A 21,874-nucleotide genomic window follows, 5' to 3' on the forward strand; every position below is an offset into this window, starting at 1 on the left:
ATCCGACAGAAGTAATAAATCAAGAGAGATGTTTTGCTGAACGGAACATTTGTTAGCTTCTGGTTGAAATACTACGTAGGTGATGAGCGTTTCTTATGAAAAATGGCAGTGCGATGTGCAAATGTGTGTGAAGACGTGAATAATCGTCAAGCAATGCATTTTTCCTTGTTCCGTTGTTTTCTATATTGTGGTCAATCTATGTGATAAATCAGGTTTCTTTTGAGATTAGGCCTGTATTTTAGATCTTTATCGGATAAGAAGATCTCATGGCTGGTACTCGCAGTAATTAAAGATATCTGCGAGAAGCATACCTATACCTCGATCGGTATTTTTTTGTGTCGAATAACTTGCGTAGAACTTATGTTTCCATCATGAAATTTTTAGAATAAGTAGCGTCTAGTATTTCCCGGTATCTAAAATATTTAAAAAATATATTGGAGAAAATAATTAAAAGATAAACTTTTGAAATTTGATATTGGAACAAACTTTGACAACGTTGGAGTTTTTATATTCCGAAATTTTCAAAAGTGTTAAGCGCCAGTGTTAAGTGGATAATCCGGCACCAAAGAGACACCCCTTATACCATTGGAAACCTATTTGGTGATAATTTATTCTTACAAATTTTTCCAATCCCTGTGTCATCATAGTCTGATCGTGGTGATATCGGCTGAAAGGCATAGGTTTGTAATATGAAGATCAGTGAATTCTATATAAGTTCACTTGTAAGGGATCTATTTGAATGAATTATTTATTTCTTGATGGATTACGAAACTGATTGGATCGTATGCATAATGAACTGTTCTGGAGGCATAAGGAAAAAACTGAAAAATTGATTATGAACTGATCCGGGGGGTACGAGTAACCCCCATTTTCCGATCAATGCGAGAAAACTAGAAGCGAGGTAATTCTGCAAGTCGGTAGCGAGTTCGAAGCAGACCTGTTGCATCCAATTCCCCGGTTCCCTTGCCAATATCTGCCCGGGGCTACTGAGAAATATCGTCTCCTGAATCCGAGGAGAGACTGCCCAGTGAATCAGCTATGAGCGATCACCTCCCTGCTTGTTCAATTGGAATCTCAAAGTTCCAGCGGCGACCCCTCGCTCCATCCAAGTGCCTTGCCGTAAATTTCATGCATGTCTTACTTACATCTGAGTTTCAAACTTATTTTTCCTCCGCAAGCCAATATCGGAAACATCTGAGAAAATCAAGCAGACTCTATCATTCTGTCAAAAAAAATCACGGGTTTACATCTACGTACTAGCCCGCAAGCAGCCTCAATAATGCATATATATGGCGGTAGTGTCAGGGAACCGGCCGCAATAAAGAAATAGGAAAAGGATATGTGAATACTATGGCCCTAACATTTTTTAAACTACTTGATTCCTTGGGGGGCAAAGGGTTCCCATAGCCAAGCGTTCGGATAAATATCGCTCGGGCCAAAATTTCCCTTTGTTTTAATTTGCTCAATTTTTGGTTGCGCACAAAATTTAGAGTATCTTACTTAATTATTTATAATTTCTCGAAAAATTTCGCAAGATTTGAGCGGTAAAATTTTGCGCAAGTTAGCCTCAGACCACTAGTTCTTCGAGATGCATTAATGCTTCCAAAAGTGGTTTGGGGGAGCCGGTAACTAACTCCTTCCTGATATTGAAATTCATGGAAATTTTTATTTAGAGATCTTTGACGTACGGAAAAAGATTTATTATCAAAAATGCAACCAGAAATTTAATTTTATGCCATGGAAAATATTAAGATGTTCCATTTTATTCCTAAAATTTCCCTTGGTGCCACTTGACTCCCGATATTTTTGGTTTATAGGCGTAAAAACGCAATCAATATAATTTCTTCACTGTGTCTTCAAAGAGAACTCATATTATTAGGTTAAGATATATGAGAATATAGCTATAATAAAAGTATGTCTAATGGTATCCTATTTTTGAGATGCTATATTCTGTACTTTGAAGGCATTCCTTAAATATATTTATCATTTCCAAATAACTCTTTTGCTGAACTAATTCAATATTTTTCCCTCCATTAGGTAAATTACCTTAGCTGTAAGCATGGTGCAGCTTGGAAACTCTATTGTTTATTTGGATAATGCTTTACTAACTAGGGAAATAGGGAATTTTTTCAGTAATTTCTTCATATTTCCTAAATGCTTGTGATTAAGGAGATGCTATAGTTAACAGGCAGGTAAGACCTCTGAGAACATACACATTTTGTCGTCTTGAGTGACTCTATTTTATAACAAAGATGCCAGATAACTTTTGGTTTTGTTTAAAAAGGAAGATCAAATGGAAATAATTAGAGGTAAAAGAGATATACAATGCATAATAATAAATACTTTATTCCACAAATAGTGACCCGGATGAAATAGTATTGAAATTTTCTTTTACGGTGAGTTTGTTACCCCGGGCGGAATTATCTGTTTTTTGAGGTCATTATCACCATCTTATATTATTAGAGATAGACTCATGTCTTACATAATTTACTTATGTTCCAATAAATATCTACAGTATAACTATATTTTGTTTGATTAGCAAAGAATTATTAAATATTTATAAATAAAAATTATTGAGTTGTCGCAGTTTTTAAATAAGATATTCGATAAAAGTTTAAAGAACGTCATCCCAATAATGATCAAATGATTGAAAATGAAAAGTTACGATTAGAAGATTTTGAAAACTCTCAGTTTTTGCTTTAAGGTTTTTTTTGGCACACCTTGGTACATAAATATAGAGATTATGCGCGAGTAAGACCTACAAAGGAAACTCATGCCATTAATTTTATCCAAATGTGTACCGTGGCGAAGAGTTTGAGGAAGAGAGCTTCAAGAAGTCCTCCTAGTGGCCTGAGGGTGGGGACGGATAAGGCTTTCGAGTGGGCGCACGAGAGATGGCGATTATCTCCCGTCTAAATCCTTCTTCATCTTTTTCTCCTTTCCTCCTCCGGCAGGTGTTGGCCAACTGCCTCCTGCTGGTCACCGCCAACATCCTGGGCCTGGCCTCGTTCAGATTGGCCGACAGCCAGCGGCGGAGAGCCTTCATGCAGACTTCCCACGCCCTGCAGATGAAGCTGCTCCTGGAGGAACAGTCGCAGGAACAGGTGGGAAGAATACCTCACTTGCTACACTATCATCCACCCTTTGCTTGCTTACGTATCCATTCTGGAAAGGTGTTTCAAAAGCGCCTGTATAATTGTATTATAATTCGAATCCAATTGATGACGTACAATCGCCAATCTTCAGCGGAGAAGATATTTATCAGCCATCTCCGATTTAAAGATAACGAGCACTGAATTTCCAAGTTTTTTCAAAAATAACCTTTTAATGTCCAACAATACTTTTACTCTAAACTTTCGACAGATCTATGTTACCTTTAAGTCATGAAAAGGTGGAAAAAAGATGTTTCAACCGATTGCTCTACTTTTAGAATTCACCCTACATTTGAACCCGAGGTCCTCCAATGACGTGATTCCCGACCGAAAATCCGCGAGAACTTAAGTGGTGACATTTAGACTGGTTAATGATAAATAGGGATCTTTACAGCTGAATGCGTTGAACGAGGTTCGAGGGCGGTTTATTTTTTCAACCTCCGATCGCTTAGCAAAAACACCATACAAGCGACAGGCGGGTACTGCGCAGGTAGGGCAATTATGCGTCCTCCTCATCGCACACTCAAGTCATTTCTGACCTTAAGTTGTTATTTTAAGGTTTGTAGCAATCTCATTAACGACACTACCTCAATTGATTCTCACGCCAAGTGTGCACTTCGGAGAGACAGCCTAAAAACTCGCCGAATGGCTTCGGCATTGACATGTGTTCTCCTTTAAGCCGATAAAAGAGAATTGTTGCGTTAATACAGCTGCTCAGTGTGAAACATTACGCCCATTTCCATTGAAAACAAAAGAAGAAACATGATAACTTCTGAAAGTGCTCTGATCCATGACAACGCCCGTCATCTCAGTGCTGATGCAGCCCAACTGCTCCTTGAGCAATGTTAATTGGGCATTTTCGATCACCCGCCGTGCAATTTCGTCCTACTGCCGTGTGACTTCCATCTTTACGCTGAAATGAAGATTTGGCTGCGAGGAAAGCATTTCCAAACGGGCAATGAGCTTCAGGACAAAGGCAAAATTCTTTGGAAGTCATTGGCGGCAACATCCTATGCAGAAGATATAGTCAAGCTTGTCCGCAGGCACGACCAATTAATCAATCGCTGAAGCAATTATGTAAAAAGTACACCATAAGTGTGCCCAAAATTAAGCAATGAAATAATTTTCAATCAATCAATCCGTCTTCTGTTCATGAACCATCGGAGCTTGAAAAAAACGGTCCTCGTATGAGTTTTGAACAATACCCAATGCACGAAGGAAAATTTTTTTAACAAACTATTAATTTGATGTCGGGAATGACTGTAGTTGACAGGGGATGGAGAGGAGGTGACGCGTGGGTGACTTCATTCCGGATTTGATCATGTAAAGTCTTTAATTTTTTGGGAACCATTAATTGAGCCCAACTATCCGACAAGGCCAACGGGTACCTTTCTAAAATGGCTGCACTCCTATAAAGTTCGCGGTACATAAAATGGGTTGCACTGGCATGAAATTACAATAAATCATACCGTTAATCAATTCAAATCATTTTTTCCTTTTAATTTGTATTTAATGTGTTTCATGTTTAGTGGCATGATTGCGTTGGCTAAGTGAGAAACAATAGACCTAATATCAATGAATGAGACACTCTGCTAGCTGCCTTTTCACAACTAAATTACATCTTAACTAAGTCCGAGCCATGCTATTAGTTTATTATGCCTGAATATATTTTCTGTTGTTAAAGAGTTTTTTATTCTGCCATTATCTTTTTTAACCTAGAAGTTATCATTCATATTTTATGCCATAATCGGTTTGGCTTACTACCATCCGCAATTTCAATGAAGAAGGGTCGTATAATTAAGTTTTTATTATGATGGTTCTTCGTTTTACCCGAGGAAGAATTTTTTTTAAATACTCCATAAAGTGACATCATTTTGGAATGAATTAACTCAAAGATCCATATGAATAGGAAGTACTGCATGCACTGATTCTCTTTGATATAGATTCATGTATCGTATTTAATAGTGTTAAAATAGCAGCCATAATTTGTTATTTTTTGTGATCTATGCTTATGGTCATGAATTGTTTCGTCATCGAGAATTTTTGACCGATTCTTTATTTTATGGTGCGTTGAGGTCAATTCAAGTAAGATACAATGTATTTCATTATCCTAAGGCACGAAATTGTTCGGTAGTACTCAGATGAATGACAGTGATGTGGGTCTAAACTGTAATCCAAGACGGTCTATTTAACTGTATCTGTAACGATCTATTTAGCAATCATTATCATATTGCCCGTGACAGTATTACGTTTTAATTGTAGTGGTTTTTAATTTAATTGTAAGTTAATTCTTGTAGTCACTACCATCATTTCAACATTGGACTAAATTTGTGATCATTCCAAACATATAATTTGACCTTTAACAACCCCTCAATTTCATCTCTGCGGCTAGAATTGGCTATATGGGAGAGCTCTGGATATATTAAATCTTGATTAAATACTTACACGTTCAGTTGAGTTCAGTTGTAACTCGGATAGTTTCATTTCGAGGTTGTAGGCGTGCTTGTAAGCCTTAATTATTGCATAAATCAATTAATAACGGAACTGACTGCAACTAAAAGATAATAGAGAGAAGGTGACTTGTAGGTTACTTCCTTCCAGATATATTGATGTACGATCTTCTAATTTTAGGGAACCATTCCACGACCCCAATTATCCACCCTCAAGGCTAACAGGTACCTTTTTAAGGTGCCTTTTCTTCAAAAATTCACGGTGCATAAAATATGTCTCAGAAAAATAAAATTGTCTTTCCACCTAGCGATTATGATTCATTTTTTTACGGAAGCATTTTTTTACGTAAGCATTTATAAATGACCCAAGATTATGTCACGCTTTCTTTACGCTTGAACAGAATAATTTAATCTTTTGACATCAAGGTATTTAAAAATTCTCAAATTATTGAAGTAGGCTCTGAAAATTGCTGAGACCCTGTATAAATGTGGTGAACACAGAGATGGCTTTATTTGGATTGTATTCTACAATTAGAGAATTATAAAGGTATACAGATAAAAAAGGGGACCGGGTTGGTGTGGTGGCTTTACACCTTGTGGTCCTAGGTTAAAATCCCGGTGGCGGCAGAGATTTTTCAGAGACTCCCTGCTTGAATGATGTGTAGAGGACATTTCAGGCGCAACTCTTCGTCCGTCGAATGAGACGTTAATCCTTGGTCAGCTCGGCGCCTTTTGTTAAAGGCAGGTTAATTACGACCCCGGATTTCTCTCCACCCTTCGTTCCCAATGGCGCAAATGACCTCAGTTATCGCTCGACCCCTTCAAATATAATACCAAATTACGAAACATTTGTACGAATATTTCTTTGTTTCTGCCCATTAAAAAATATTATCTTCAGTGTTCTTATGCAAGCCATGGGTAATCTATCAATAAGCACTCCATACTGAAACTTTAAAAACGTAATTTTGGATCGGTTAGAATTTTTTTTTGTTTTCTATCTAATTTATTTTTAACCAATCCTTGTTTCTTGGCGTCAAACTCGTAATTCTTATGATATTAAATTTGAACTGCTCTTTCGTGATGAATACAATTTATAATTATTTTTAAACTTTACGAACTGTTAGCTAGACTGATATACTGCCTACTAATTTCATTTAAATTTGAATAGTTATAACGTTGAAAATTTACAGCAGAAACGTTTTCTCGACAGAGAGTCGAAGCGTAAGTTGCATATGGCGAAAATGATTTAAGCTGTCGCTCTCCTCCTCTTCCATGGGCAAAGGAAACTATCACTTGGAATACTTTCATTTGTAAGGACTCATATCTACGCAAAAATTTCCCAGTTCATCACTTGATCAAACAGTCAATTTTAATGCCATTCCTTTTTAACGGCATAAATAACATTGCGATGCATTGGCTCAGTTACTTCTTGGGATGATTTACACCAATCACAATCCATGGCTTCGGAAACCGGAAAAGATGAATCGGTTTATTTTATTTTGTTGCCTCGCCAAAAACCCTGGGTGATCCATCACTTCTGAAAACATACGCGTTCAAAGGACCGCCTCGTCGCACGCAGCTTCTGCCGTAACTAGTTTTCCGAAGCGTTTTCTGAGCATCGGTTAGCACCATAAAGCTTTTGTCGGCAGTTATTTTTTCAATTTCTTGTTTTAGAGTGAGCACAAAGAGAAATAATAAATTTACCCGACGATACTTCTCCGAGGCTCTTTGATGCGCACGAATGTGTAGGTTGTATTCGTGAGCTCTTTTCATCTTCTTTACCAGCTTATTATGGGCAACATGCTGAGGTAACAGGGATTTAGTTCTAAAGAAAACTTTTTCAGCACAAAAAATGTGCCTATATTAGTTTGGAGGATATATTTTTCACGCATGAAAAATTAATCCTTACCGTCGGATTATACTCGTGCTGAGTTAATGGAGGTTCGTGCAAAAAGCATATAGTGCATTTAGTGGATAATATTTCTTTTACAATTTCTTGCCTGTTTCCCAAATCGGTTTTCCTTGGGGCTACTGTGATTTTCGCTGAGCTTGGCAAGCGTGCTCATGTTACCTGTTGTTTTCACCTGTTTTTGAAGTTCGGGAAAAAGTCTTCCAATTTTTTTTGTTCAGGCGAACATAAAAGTATTGAATTCTCTCATGTAACGGTACTCTCTCATGCTATAAGCGAGTAAACTCTTGTAATACAGCAATTACATTTGCGAACATCGTGGTTTTAGATTTGTGGCAATTTTTTGATTCCTGAGAAGGGAAATAAAAGTAATCCTTTTAAGTGGGTTGAATTGCAATTCACATTTTCATTGAGTTTTGCTCCTTTATTTGATTCAGAAAATTCGTATTCATTATTGGGACTAAAATTTTACATTAGGTGAGGAAACGATTCCATAGATATTTATACTTTTTTATCACCATACGCTATATTCGAGTAATAGTTAAAGTTTATTTTTAAGCTTTAGGCGGAATGACAGTACTCATTTTGTGACAATAGTCACCGTAAGTTGGTGTGGTATTTGAAGGAGCCGACCGACAGCTGAGGTAATTTGCTCCATTGCTAAGGAAGGGTGGAGAGAAACCCGGCGTCGGCATTAGCCTGCTGTTAACGAAAGTCGCCAAGGGGACCACGGCTTAACGTGCCATCCGACGGACGGAGTATTGCCCTTGAAATGTCCTCCCTACAACATTCAAGCAGGGAGAGTCTCTGAAAAGTCTCAGCCGCAACTGAAATTTGAACCTAGGCCCACAGGGTGAAAAGCCACCACACCAACCCGATCCCCATATAAGTGCGTAAGAAATTTAACCATAACTAAGTTTGAAAACGGTGCGTTTAATCATTCTTTTGTAAATAAATCAGTTCTTTTGCCGACTGACTTTTTCCCTCACATTCAAATATTCTTCCGTAAGGCAAAGGGAGTACTCGTGGGCTAATTGAATGTAAATACTGAAGATTTTAGAAAAGTTTACGGTATTCCTCTGGATTGATGTAGCATTAATTCATGCTAAAGCGAGTAATGCTGATATGAAAGCAAAATCTGGTAAAAATTTTCAAATATTTGGTGCCATGTTGGGAGGAGTATTTGGTTTTGAGATCCGTCATAATCAAATGCGAAAAATGCATCTCAAAGATATATTCATGAGATTTCGCATGTAAGCAAATTATTATAATCTCAATTGTGGGATTTGACTCATAAATTTTTGAGAGGGAAAAATTAGATTTTACAGAATGGAATTCTGGGAATTTTTTCTTCGAATGAAGTCGAGAGGTGTTTTAGCTGTCATTGGTAAGATGAAAAAAATCAATTAGAAAATTAATGTGAATTATATGCTTTTTATGAGTTATATGAGCGGTAATAGTTTTTTTATCGTAACCACGTCTTCAATTTGCCTGGGCCACTGATGAATCAGTAAGAGTGGCGATGTCAAGTCCGGAGTATGGAGAGTTTCCAACTGCGAATTTAAGCGTTTGATGCAATTAACAGACTGGGCAGGCAGCTATAATGCGATGAATGATATACGGAGATGACGACGACAATATATCCGTAGTTATCTTTCAAACTTAACTGCGGTATACCTTTTAGTTGAGCTATTTCTTAGGGTATAAACAATTTAATGGTTGTGGACTATAAGTAATGTTGAAAGCATGTTGTCATGGCGAAAAAAATACGTTTATAAGATAGCTGCAATTTTTTTCTCTCGGGTAAAATCCAACTAATAGGGATTGAATGGTTAAATCTCGGCGATTAGAAAATTCATTAAGTGCTAGTTGACCTACTTAGGCTAGTTGCTAGAAAAGTAATATAATATATCTTAGTATTGTATTTGGTTTTGTCTATACTAAAGACGATGCATTATTTACTTTATGAAATAGTTTCACTTATGTTTGATATTATTCAATTATTCTGCATATTTAAGACCATATTTCCCGATAAAGAAAATATACTACAAGGGAAAATACTTTTATTATTTCAATTAAACTACGTGGGTTGGAACATTCATTTTTCAAAAGGTTTTCATCGATCGATTAAAAATGCTTTGATGCTGTAAAGCAATGCAAAGCTCCATGGAACTTGAAGCATTCAAAATTCAAAAAGTAAAATTAGTTTATTTAGAGATTTTAAAGCAAATGTTTAAGGTCTTGGCATACTTGTAACCTATTTAAGTTTTAATTAACGAATGTGACTATTGATTTGAAAGGATATTATCGTAAGGAAATATGTAACCGCAAGCATAGTGATTTTTCTCAGAAATTTGCAAATTTTGACATAATTCATTTACATCGAATTATGTCAAAATTTGTAGATTTTAAAATGCGATTAAAAAGCTGTAGCATGTAAAAATGATAAAAATGACAATGGAGAGAATAAGAAAAATGGCGTTGTACGAAAGTACGCGGCGTGCTTTTCGAGTCTCGATGAAACCTTCTTAAAGACATTGAAGCGAGTATCTAAAGTTGCATTCTTCATTTGATATTATACCTCTATCTAAAAGGATTGCACCAGCTTGATTATAGCCGCATAATGAAGGCAGGTGAGATAAATTCACTTTTAGGGTCTTTATTTATAGACTAATATGATTTCATGTTGTGCCGAGCCTAATTTCACAAATCATTCCTCCGTGCGTGTTTTTTCCTCCCACTGAGGGATGGCGATGAGTAAGTGGTAACGGGAAGAAGATTGCGCCAAAGCTTCCACTGTGCTCCAGAATCGTCCAATTCGATGACTCCAGGCGGATTCCAGCTTTTATAAAATGGTGACTCGCTCTTATTTACGGCCTCCATGATTTATGTTCCTTGGCTCCCGCTTGAGATATCACCCGTCGCCCAGCGACGTAATTAATAGCCTGGAAGATGTTTCCGAAAAAATATTGGGGTAGACAGCCGTCGGTTTTGAGGGAGAGCCAACGTTTACGTAAACACGAAAGGATGTAGCGACGGCAAAAGGTGGACCCGTCGGCTCCCCCAAAAGATTCTCTTTGGACGGCGGAAAAAAATAAACAGAGGAACCTCTTGATGTGCTTTCTGATTTCCCCTGGGATGCAACCCGCAGAAATCCATCGGGAATTAGTTGAATTTCATAAGGACGATCCCTCATTCATCTCTCCTACGTCACCATGGTATAGCCTGGTTTGGAAGAGACGGTTCACAGTCGAGACCATTTGCGGCATTTGCGTCAACACGCACGCAAGCACGCTACGGATTTCTTGATCTTTTTAATTCTCAACTCACAGCATTACATCTGTCCAATGAGGGTTTCTTCAAATGTTGGTTGCTTTCGAGTCAAAAAAGTAAAGTCTGGCGTAGTTTCTATTCAGGGAATTAAGCGGAAGAATGGTATAGTTTCTCATTTCTTTTTTATTGCCTAACTGAAAGATTATTACTCCTGGAGTACGTAATTCACGCTTTTAGATTTTTAAATGACGAAATCTATTTTTCGCGATTTGATGAAAAATGAAAATTTTCCAGCGCTCGAAAACTTGACTGCTAAATATGAATGCCGGGAAAAGCTCGTATGACGTCATTCTGCTTCCGGCTGTCGCAGTGTGAGGCCACCTTGGTCTGAGGCTATGAGCGCCGCTACGTTGCAGGTTGCTAGCAGGTAGCGCATGGCTTAAATAAGGATTATTATTAATACCCTATCAAACGAAGGAGACTTTCCTACCTTAGAAAATTTTCAATGGCTTAAGATATGTTTCCCTGAGATTGGTGCCTCATGCATGCATTGGTAATCTCAGACGATGTTCATATCGTGACTACTCGTATAGAATGTAGATCCCTGTGGCGTCACGTGGAGTGGCATCGCATGGGCGCCCTTTTCAAAAGAGGTTAAAATTGACCATTGCCATTCGTCTAAACTGGAATTTCTAAAACCAAATAATTTTTATACTATGATATGTATACACTAATGGTGGGTAAAGAATCGCAACCTTTCGTTTTCTTGGATGAAGGAAACTACCCTATTTTGGGTGGGGTTAAGGGCAATTTTTGTAGTTTTATGCTTATGGTTCGGTTGGTGATCATAGTCCCCGAGAGATATAAGCATTGTTTTCCGTTTTTTCGAAGGATTTAGCAAATTTATGTAGACCGTCTTTGAGATTATGCGGGAGTAGAATATGGTTTAAGTCTCGTATTAGCGTCTGCACTAGCCCGGTCTAAACGAAAGGCCCCAATGGGACCACGACCCATCTAACGGACGGAGTACCTACCGCGCTTAAGGTGTCTTCCACGCAACACTTAAGTAGGGATCGAGTATAGATGCCCGCATAGCACCAAATCCCAAACTCGCTTAACTAACTAAGCTAACCAGATGCGGCTTTCACCTCAAACTCCGAGTATGAACGGATTTTAGCCATTCTGCAGCTGCTTAAGCGTTCGCTTACAAATATTCTGTGCTGAAATGTGTAAGTAGTGAGTGCATTCTGAGGAGCTACGAAAATCATGCACGATTTCATGCATAATTTTTGCAAGGTCGGGCGAGAATGAGGATTCGTCCTCGAGCGTAGCTGTACTCAGCCACAGTTTTCCGATTACTCCGCTAGAGTGCGTGCTATTTGCCTATTATCTTCTTGCACGAATATTACAGTAGAGGTTTTCTCAGTCGGCCCCCAGATGTGTTGTCAGTAACCGTGTATTGAAATGGGCTAATGTAATACAGTCGAGAAACATAACAGAGACGGTACTTTGTCAATTGATTGGTATAAGAAACCCTCGAAACAAAAAGTGCATGTCCTACTATAATGGGATCGTTCGCCATGTTTTTAGTATAATCAATTGCAACGCAGTAAAATCTGATGCTTTCCCGGTGAATATATTCGAAAAAGGCTATTCGGGCTTCCAGCCGGGTGGTCTCCCTCCATTCTGCCGACTATTCGGAACACGAGTCGGGTTCCTTCCTCAGAGCTCATGGTGAGTGGATGAAGTTTGCCAGCTTATATAGTCTTCAATTGGTTGTAAGGCCTAACGTGATTGGCCGGGAGGCAGCCAATGTTATTTTGCAATGCAAATTTTTATTGCAATTCAGTTTGAAAAATTAAGACACCCTTATTTTTCCGTTGCCTTCTTCTCGAGTGATTCCCAACGAAGTATCTAAGAGATGAAAAGTTACTGACGTAACTGACTCTTGCGAGCGGCTCACCGCTTCTCCTCGGCCTCGCTCATCTGTCTCGCGTGGTTTATGGTCATGAGCGGTCTAATGGGCGATTTTTCCGTCAAATATCGGGCCATCATGAACGACTCAATGAATCAGAACTTTAATGACGTCACTGACTTATAAAAAGTGGGCGGCAACTTTAGCATTTTGTCATTTTGAAGTTGCCATAAAATGCCTGAATAGTGAAAAAGACGTTATTTTCTTTTGAACTTATTTTTAACTTGGGTACCTTTTCCATCTACCTATCTTATTAACTAATTTATTTCTATTTCGGGCCTGAGTGGGCGACCCCATTTCATATTCCGTATTTTTCTGTTTTTCAATCCATTATCAACTTCTCGCTCATAAATTGGCTTTAAAGTAAAATAATTGGGTAAATATTTAAAAATATTTAATTATACCTTCCGGACTTTCCTCAACGCATTGAGTACTAGAGAGAAATGTTGTACTTAATTAAACATTGATTATCTTCAGAGGTATGTTATTTTTTTCCTTTAATAATATTTTTTAACTTTTCTTTGTTTCCTAAGAAACAATTTTCCTTGACCCTATAACAATTTGATGAGCTGTTCATAACTCTAACGCAGAAAACTGGGCTTCACAGAAATCTTTAACTTCATTATTTAAGATTAACTTTGCGCTAGCGTTGACTTTGTTGGCATAAATTTTGAGCAAATATTATCTAGAGTGAAAACACAAGCATCCGCCTTCCTTTTAATAAATAAATAAACATATTTCTTGGGAATTCATATGGCTCCGAATTCGGAGAATCAGCAGGCCCTGAGTGCCTCAGTTTCCCTCTTAAATATTTCATTTTCTTTTGAGCCACTGGCCTCATATTTTTCCCCTCCGGAGATAATAAATATTTCATATTTACAGCGCCATTTGTGTTTGACTCGGCGGGACATCAAAATCGATGGATTTTGCTGCTCCGCGGTTAATCTCGAAAAATTCAAATGAGCTCGCATATTAAGATACCTCCTGAGTGGTCTAGGAGGGGTTGTTGAAGAAGGGGATGGGGGTGTTAAAGTAGGGGGAAGGTCGAAGGAGAGGGGCCTGAGATGGAATGAAACATTCAAGCCGCCGTCCGGGGGCGAATTTGTAATCGCGAGCCATAAATCAAAGACTAGGGAAGGAGGAGAAGGCCGCTTCGTTCTCGCCCGCAGTGCCTTACAAAGGATGAGACAAGACCGTTCATAACGAGAGTGAGATGATGCTCAGTGGTACATTATTCTCCAACATTTCTCCCTCCTCGTCACTTTGTGTGAGTGCCTCGAAATTTTTGTATCGTCTTTTTCACGCGCAGAAATTGACTGTATTTCCATCATGTTTTTGTTTATTTCCTTTCTTCTACAATGGAAGAAATATATATTCTGTGCCATCAAGATACCTATATTCATTTGCATAAGTCAATAATCCAAAGATTAGAATTTGTAAGTGTATCTCCTGAAGTCATTTAAGGTAGAAATTAATTTCTCCGAAACTTATGTCTCTTACTCTCTGCTAACTGCAGGCCTTTTCATAGTTACGTACTATTTCTTTTCTTCAATGTATATATTTTTTCCGTTTTTCGATCTAACGTTTACTTCTTCTGAGAAAACAAATTTTCAAGGCGATAGAGTAAGTTTTAAATGCTTACACATTGATCACTTTATATTACCACGAAGCTCTTGCAATCAGGTTGTTTCTTCCGTCTACACTAGAGAAAATTAATGTTTTGTACCATCAATATATTGATGGCTAAGTTCTAACAACACGTACCTCAAATTAGGTCCGATTTGAGACAGGTATATTAAACAAAATGAAAATACACCGCTAAAAAATAAAATACAAACGAAAAACAACTCTTTGTTTGCTGATGAATGATTCTTTTTCAGTTTTATGAACTTTTAGGTTATTAATATGAGTTTACAAGCCAAAAAAATCATCGTTTTTTTTCCTCTCCTAAAAAGTTGCTATTTTTGAGATACGTGTTGTTAGAAATTAGCCATTGATATATAAAAGCCATCAAATAGAAAGTCAACAATTATAATACTGGTTTGATGCAGCTCTCCATTCCACTCCAGTATCTGATAGCCTTTTCATGGTGACGTATTACTTCTTTCGTTACCTACCTTAAGTAACTCACTCTGGGACGACGAGCGGAAGTGATGTGTCAACTTAACAAGGAAATATCTATAGCTTGAAATTTATCTAAATTTAATAGTGAATGTGACTAAGATAACTTGATGATTTTGAAATGCTTAATATGTTTTTATTATCACTGCAATGTACCGTACTCGTGGTAATAATAATATTTACCTTTATATTTCATAGGAGCGTCTGCTGCTGTCCGTTTTGCCGGAGCATGTTGCTGTCAAGATGAGACAAGACCTCGGATCAGCCAAGGACGGACAGTTCAAGAAGATATACATGAGCAGACACGAGAATGTGAGGTAAATAACACCCCCATTTTGAGTGCAGAAGAATTATTTCACATTTTCCTCTATATTTTGTAGATATTTCAGTTTAATCGGTCCTGCACATAGTAGCTGTCATATTTTTTTAAAATATGCATTAGGTCGATTATGCAGTCACAAAGCATGTTGGTCGCCTTTCACGTTAAATATTTAACTCAATGATATTTTAATAACGAACAAAAATATACTAAAAGGCCCTATCTCATACTTTACTCGGACATTCCGTGATATTTTCTTTATGTATTTCAGCTTTACTTTTGGGTATTAATCTTGGCAGTTGCCTTATTCATTTATTTAATTTCATGTGATCTCGCGGAAAAAATAATTGATTATGCTGCCATTTTTACTAAGTCACTACTAAATGCTGTCATTTTTACTAAATACAAAATTGACGCTTTGAAAAAAGCACTTAGAATTTCCATGAAATGTTAACATAAAGTCAAATAAACGTATTTAATGTCATGGTGGCCTTTGTATGCCTTCGGTTAAATTAAATACTTCTGAGTAACTGAATACTGAGAGGCGAATGCTTCTTTACCTTAACTATGATAACAAAAGCTGCCTTTTATTGAAAATTGTGCTTTAAAGCAGTGTGATAATGATATACGACCTCATTATCCTAGTGTTAAAAAAATAACCTTTGAATTTTTTTGTTGAATCAAGAGAAGCTAGTCAGTTAGAGTTACGAGCTTCTACTTCGTGTTACACCCATATTCTGCCATTTTAGGTGTTTCTGTGAGAGCATGCGTGGTAGGTGGTCGAAGATAATATTTTTTAATATTTATCGATATTTATCAATTTCCAAATTTATTTTAAAAAACTGGGTAGTAGTGTTCAATTATTTGAAGGACTAATTGAAAGGATGGAAGCAATGGAATCCGTGTCAGCAAAATTTATCTTAGGTAATTGAATTTCTTGGCTGTTTAAGTGCATTAAAACTGTTCCATAGATGGTTGAATATTGACCCTATAGTAGTGACGTAAATGATAAAAACGATATACATTTTTACGATCAGTGCACGTACATATAAATGATCAAAACTGTTCTGCCTCGCTGTAAAACATATAAATCATAAAATACACCAAATTGTGGTGATTAAGAACTAAACAATGTTCACATATTCGCTAAATGTCAGATATCATTCATATATATTGTTAACTAGTCATCATGTTTGGGGTGAATTAAAGACGCGAGTGGTGATATTTGGACGAAACGTGGCTCACTGAATGAGTGCAAATGCTCACAAAGGCAAAATTTAAGCTCATATAGCGAAGAAGAAATTGGAAGCTACTGAAGACTATGGACTGCAGCATGTGGGTTTTTATCTGCATTGCCAAAATATCAAATTGCAGGACTGAGAGACCGGGCGTCACTTACCTTGGGTTAATTGTATTCTTTAGAGCCTAAAGGTGATATAATATTTCCATGCAGGAAATGACTTTTTAGGGATTCTATCACTTTCAAATTCAGAGACATGCGTAAAATATACGTCATTTTAGTTGGATGAATGTTATTACGGAGTTAAGTACTATCGAGAGTTGTTTATCTGATGTAATTATAACTAATTGGAACATTAAAAAGTTTCTAGAGTTTTTCCGCGAGTAGTTTAATTTTTCTAACACTTTTATACATTTTGTACTATCTATAGCGCTTGTTCTATGTACATATTGAATATGTATTTATTTCCGGACAGGTCTTCACCTCAATAAAGTACGATATGAATTTAAACCGACCTTATGAAAGGAAAATTAAAGTGTTAGTGGAAACTTTTCAGTACTATTTAACAATGAGGATTGTCGATGTTAAAAATAAAAGTGGAGAAGTATGCATCCTCCCGTGCAAGGAAAATTAGATGATTCGCTGAATGTTTGTCGTACTTTGTTTTTGATCCTCGAGTGAACTAGCAAAAGCGACGTTGTTTTATTTTCCTCATCGCTGTCCACTTGGTCACGTGCTTCCGCAGTTTCATCAAGTGGGCTGGCCACAGTCCAGTTCCAGAATTGCCATTCGCTCATACCCCGTCTCTTTTTTTATTTCGTTCCAGCATCCTGTACGCGGACATCGTGGGCTTCACCGCCATCTCGTCCACCTACTCGGCGTCGGAACTCGTCAAGATCCTGAACGAGCTCTTCGCCAGATTCGACCGGCTGGCAGAGGTGAGGAGCCAGGAGCAGTTGCGGCACACCGCCCTGCGATAGAATATAAATTCGCTCGCTCTGGACAGAATTCAGTGCAGGTCTTGTGGGCGGGAGGCACGGTGACAGTCCCCCAGAATCAACCCTCTCGTTACCCTAGTTAATTTCATCTGTGCCTCGGCACATTTCAGATTGGGAAATTGAAAATGGAGCCATGTTTTGCAAGAGAGATTGAATCGGCCCCATTTTCTGGAAATATGAAATGACCGTCATCGTGCCTGGTAATGAATACCATGAATATTGCAGTGGAGATTCTCCAGTCTGTCACTGAAGATGTTTTCACCCACTGGGCATATGAGTGGATTTACTTAAGATGACACTTGCGACGTTGATGGTCGGGCGATCCGAATTACACGGGTAAATGAGGTACTAGTGGCGCTGTTTACCGAAAATTATATTTTTATGTGATATAATCTAAAGAATTCGTGACTTTTCATTGGAATTCCTCGCGAAAACAAGCGTCTCTTTTTTTTTTGCAAACAATGAGAATAAACGCATCTCTTTGCGCACATTATTTCAGAAAGTTTTGATAACCGCTTTAAAATCGAGCAAAATGGAAGCATAAATTTCCCAGGCGGAACGTATTGGAGTCACTCCCAATTGCAGTTCCCTCGAGAGAAGCATCTTCATTTTCCGTCTCCATCTTGAAAGAGGAGATTTTCCTCATTTGTGCGTTATTTATTTCAATGAGACGATTCGCGAAGTGGAACAAGCAGAAGATTTATCAACTCACATACTCAGAATTGCATTCCTAAGATTGGCACACACACGCCAGCCCTCCATTCATTCCTATCTCTCCATTGCCAGTTCTTTTGACCTCCTTGCGTCTCTCCTTCCCTGTGTCCTTCTTCATCTGTCCTTGATATTCGTCTCTTGCCCCTCTCTGCGCTGTTATATATCATTCTCCCCTTCCATTACCTCTCCCACATAACTGCGGCGTCTCCTTCCGTGGCCAATGTACCGTGTTTGGTGTACTCTGATCCATAGCGTTCTTTCTCCTCCTATTCTTCTGTATTTTCGCCTCATTTTTCAACCTATCCGTCTTCTACCTATCCTCAGCGTCCTTCTCCATCACTAGCTCACGAAAGCCTCTACTCTCTTATGATCGCTTTTTCCGATTGCACATGCTTATGCAGACATAATTTTGACCAAAACCAGAAAAACTACAGAAAAGTAAGATATAGATGATTTACTTTTTATACAAAAACGGATGAGATAAATTTTTATCTTCACTTGATGGGAATATTGACTTATATGCCCTCTTTTTTAAAGGCTAATGGCCTGATTCGATAGCCTAGATATCCAAAAAAATATAATAATATATAAAGTTTTATTTTTCGGATTTAAGTTGAAATATTTGGTCTCATGTGCATATGTAACTCTCAGGAACTGCATAATTTTATAATTAATTTTCGTTTGTAAGAGTTATTCACTATGTTACCTAGATTTTTCCATTTTTTTCGACTTGTAAGAGGCATTCTTATTTCTCTCTGCAGTGGGATAAAAAATTTTTTTGGCACGAATTGAAACAAAAATTACGATATGAAATTTTCCTACTAATTCACCATTTGCATTGATTTCTTCGTTTTTTTTCAGCGCTACCAACAGTTGAGGATAAAAATCCTTGGAGACTGCTACTATTGCATCAGCGGGGCTCCGATGGAAAGACCCGACCACGCTCTGCTGTGCGTCAGAATGGGACTGTCCATGGTGAAGGCCATCGAGTAAGTACACTCCGCTTAATCCGAATTAAAACGCGTTATTTATGCACTTTCCGTACACACGTCTTTTTTCGATTTTTTTTCGTCCAATATACTGAATACTATACTAATTTTTCTGTGTCGGAAAGGCCGGCAAATTACCTAAAAGGCGGAAAATAGGGGGAAAATTCTATAAAGGTGATCATTTGGGTAATAATAATAATATGTCTTTATTCGGGCGAGGTTGAGACTAAGAAGTCCCCTCTTCCACCTTACCCCTCGATAGCGTCAATGCAAACATATTTTTTTAAATGGTAGATAAACTTTTACAATACAAAAGATATACAATATACACTATTTGTGAAATATCAAAAAAGGTAAACAAGTATGTGTGAAAATTTTGTGTACAAAAGATTTCTGTTTGTGGGAAAAAACATGAGGATAAGGGTGAAATATCCTTTAGCGAGAATAACCCACTGCAGGAAAACGCCCACACAAGAAGGGAGGCGTGAAAAACCTGCGAAAGCCTACTGAGTGAAAGCTAATGTCACGTTACTTGTAAAATACAACGTAGATATTGAGGTACAAAGTATACACAAACATTACACATGCAATTAAGGCATAAAATATAACATATATACATATAAATATTCAGTGATACATATCACTTTGTCGTAGGCGCTGCTCAGTGTCATGTATATTGTAAGGGTGTTGACCAGCTAGTTGTGAAGTGAAAAGTGCTTTGTGTAGCCTCCTCTTAAAAGATGCCAATGATGATGAGTTCCAAGTTGAAAGGTTAGGATTATTCCATTCCCTGCATGCAGTAACGGTAAATGATTTGTTGTAAATGACAGTTCGGTGATGAGGTATAGCAAGATTGTGATTTCCTCTTGTGTTTGTCATGTGGACAGTGTCAAGACTACTGAACTCGCATGATACGTAAGGGGGTGTTTCACTCAAAAGGTATAGGTAAGGAGGTGGGTACTACTGTTTTTAATATGATGCCAAACACGGTCGTGCAAATATTCTTTAAATCTAAAGTATAATAAGCTCATTAGCTTGTATTTCAAGCCGGAACTACTTCCTGAAAATGCACCGCGCGCAGCAATTCCTCACATTCACCGCTTGGTTATATAACCCCATATGGGGGTCGATCCGTGGACAGCTCCCGATGTTCTACAACACTACAAAGTTTGATTGAAATCTGAGACCCACTTTTGTGACACTCCCCTTGTTAGACCCGAAATATCAATTCAGTGAAAGCAATGGAGGTGGGGGATGAGTTGCGTTGAAAAGGGTAGTTTCCTTCATCAAAGAAAACGAAAGCCACTGATTGCTATTCATTCCCCACCACTAGTGTATTCATTATGTACAAATTATTTGGCTTTAGAAATCCCAGTTAGACAAATGGCAATGGTCAATTTTAACCTAATTTGAAAAAGGCCAGATTGGCGACCATGCGATGCCACTCCACGTGACGTCACAGGGACCTAGTTTCTATGCGAGTAGAAAGGAGTTTCACATCGTCTGAGGTTACCAATGCATGCATGAGGCACAGAGCTCAGGGAAGCATCTCTTAATGATCACCTATAAAAATAGCCTATGGTCGTTAAGTTTCCTTCGTGTGATAGGGTATAAATAACCCTTATTTAAGCTAAGCGCTACCTGCTAGCAGGGTACTCTACGCTACCGCCATGCTCGGCAGCAAGCAGCCTGCATCGTAGTGGCATTCATAGCCTCGCACCCAGGTGGCCTCACACAGCAGCAGCCACACGTCACACGGGCTTTTTTTAGCATTCATACTTAAACGTCGCGTTTTCGCGCGGTTGAAAATTTTCACTTTTCATTTAATCGCGAAAAATAGATAACGTCATTTAAAAATGTAAAAGCTCGAAATGTTTACTACTCGTCTTACGATTTAGGCAATAAAAAAATAATAGGAAACCACCCTATTCCTGTAATTCTTCCCCATTGAATGATGAATTGACTGATTAGTCTGAGCTGCGGTTGGTGGGTTATTGATCTCAATATCTCAGGTGAATTATGTCTTAAGTATGTAAGTTAATTATGGCCTTAAGTTAAGAATTTGGTTGTAGATATGGTAATGGTAAATTATTTTGTGATTTTAAATAAAAAATACGAGGAAGTAGCCGTTTAGCGTTACTATTCCTTGAGCAAAGTAAAATTTTAAATAATTATAGCCAAGAGTAAGTATAGTAGAAATATCAATCGCAAATATTTTAATGTCATCAATGTTAGGTTTCGTGAGCGGTACGCTGTGATTGTGGGGACGCGATTGTTGGATCTTTATTAGTCGATGTTAAGATGAGTGAGACACGGGTTGGTGATGAGTACAGGGTTTCGGCTAATTAGATCGTCCAAAGATAATCACTCATCGAAGAAAGGGAATATCTCACGAGATAATTAACAACAAATAATGAACCGAAATCGTTGCGCATTTAGCTGAAACGAGGTGACCCGCTCGTCAGGAGGCGGTGAATTATCTGTTGTACGGTTAAGGCCGCTAAGTTTTTGCCGCTATTAGCAGGAGAAGTATAGAAAATCGGAAAACTACGGACCTCTGTATTTGTCAACAGTTAAAACAAAATTGCTGGATGAAACACTTTAATTTATGAAATCCTAGGATATGATTAAAAGAAAATATCAAGTCACCGACTTCATTTCGTTGATAAATAAAATGCTATATAAAGTCGTAATCTTATGGACAGTGATAAAAAGCAAAGAATATCTTAATTAC

At 37.9% G+C, this 21,874-nt stretch overlaps 1 protein-coding gene across 1 annotated transcript in view; it reads left to right on the forward strand.

Annotated features, from left to right (window-relative positions):
• The window catches only part of LOC124168408 (adenylate cyclase type 3), a 449,992-nt gene that overhangs the window by 225,433 nt on the left and 202,685 nt on the right, over positions 1-21,874 (forward strand). Inside the window, exons 2-5 of the mRNA XM_046546623.1 lie at positions 2,955-3,104; positions 15,079-15,197; positions 17,266-17,377; positions 19,013-19,140. Coding sequence (XP_046402579.1) covers positions 2,955-3,104; positions 15,079-15,197; positions 17,266-17,377; positions 19,013-19,140 — 509 coding nt within the window. The remainder of the gene's footprint in view (positions 1-2,954; positions 3,105-15,078; positions 15,198-17,265; positions 17,378-19,012; positions 19,141-21,874) is intronic.

This window comes from Ischnura elegans, chromosome 11 (assembly GCF_921293095.1).
Source record: "Ischnura elegans chromosome 11, ioIscEleg1.1, whole genome shotgun sequence".
In the NCBI taxonomy this organism is placed as follows: Eukaryota; Metazoa; Arthropoda; class Insecta; order Odonata; family Coenagrionidae; genus Ischnura; species Ischnura elegans.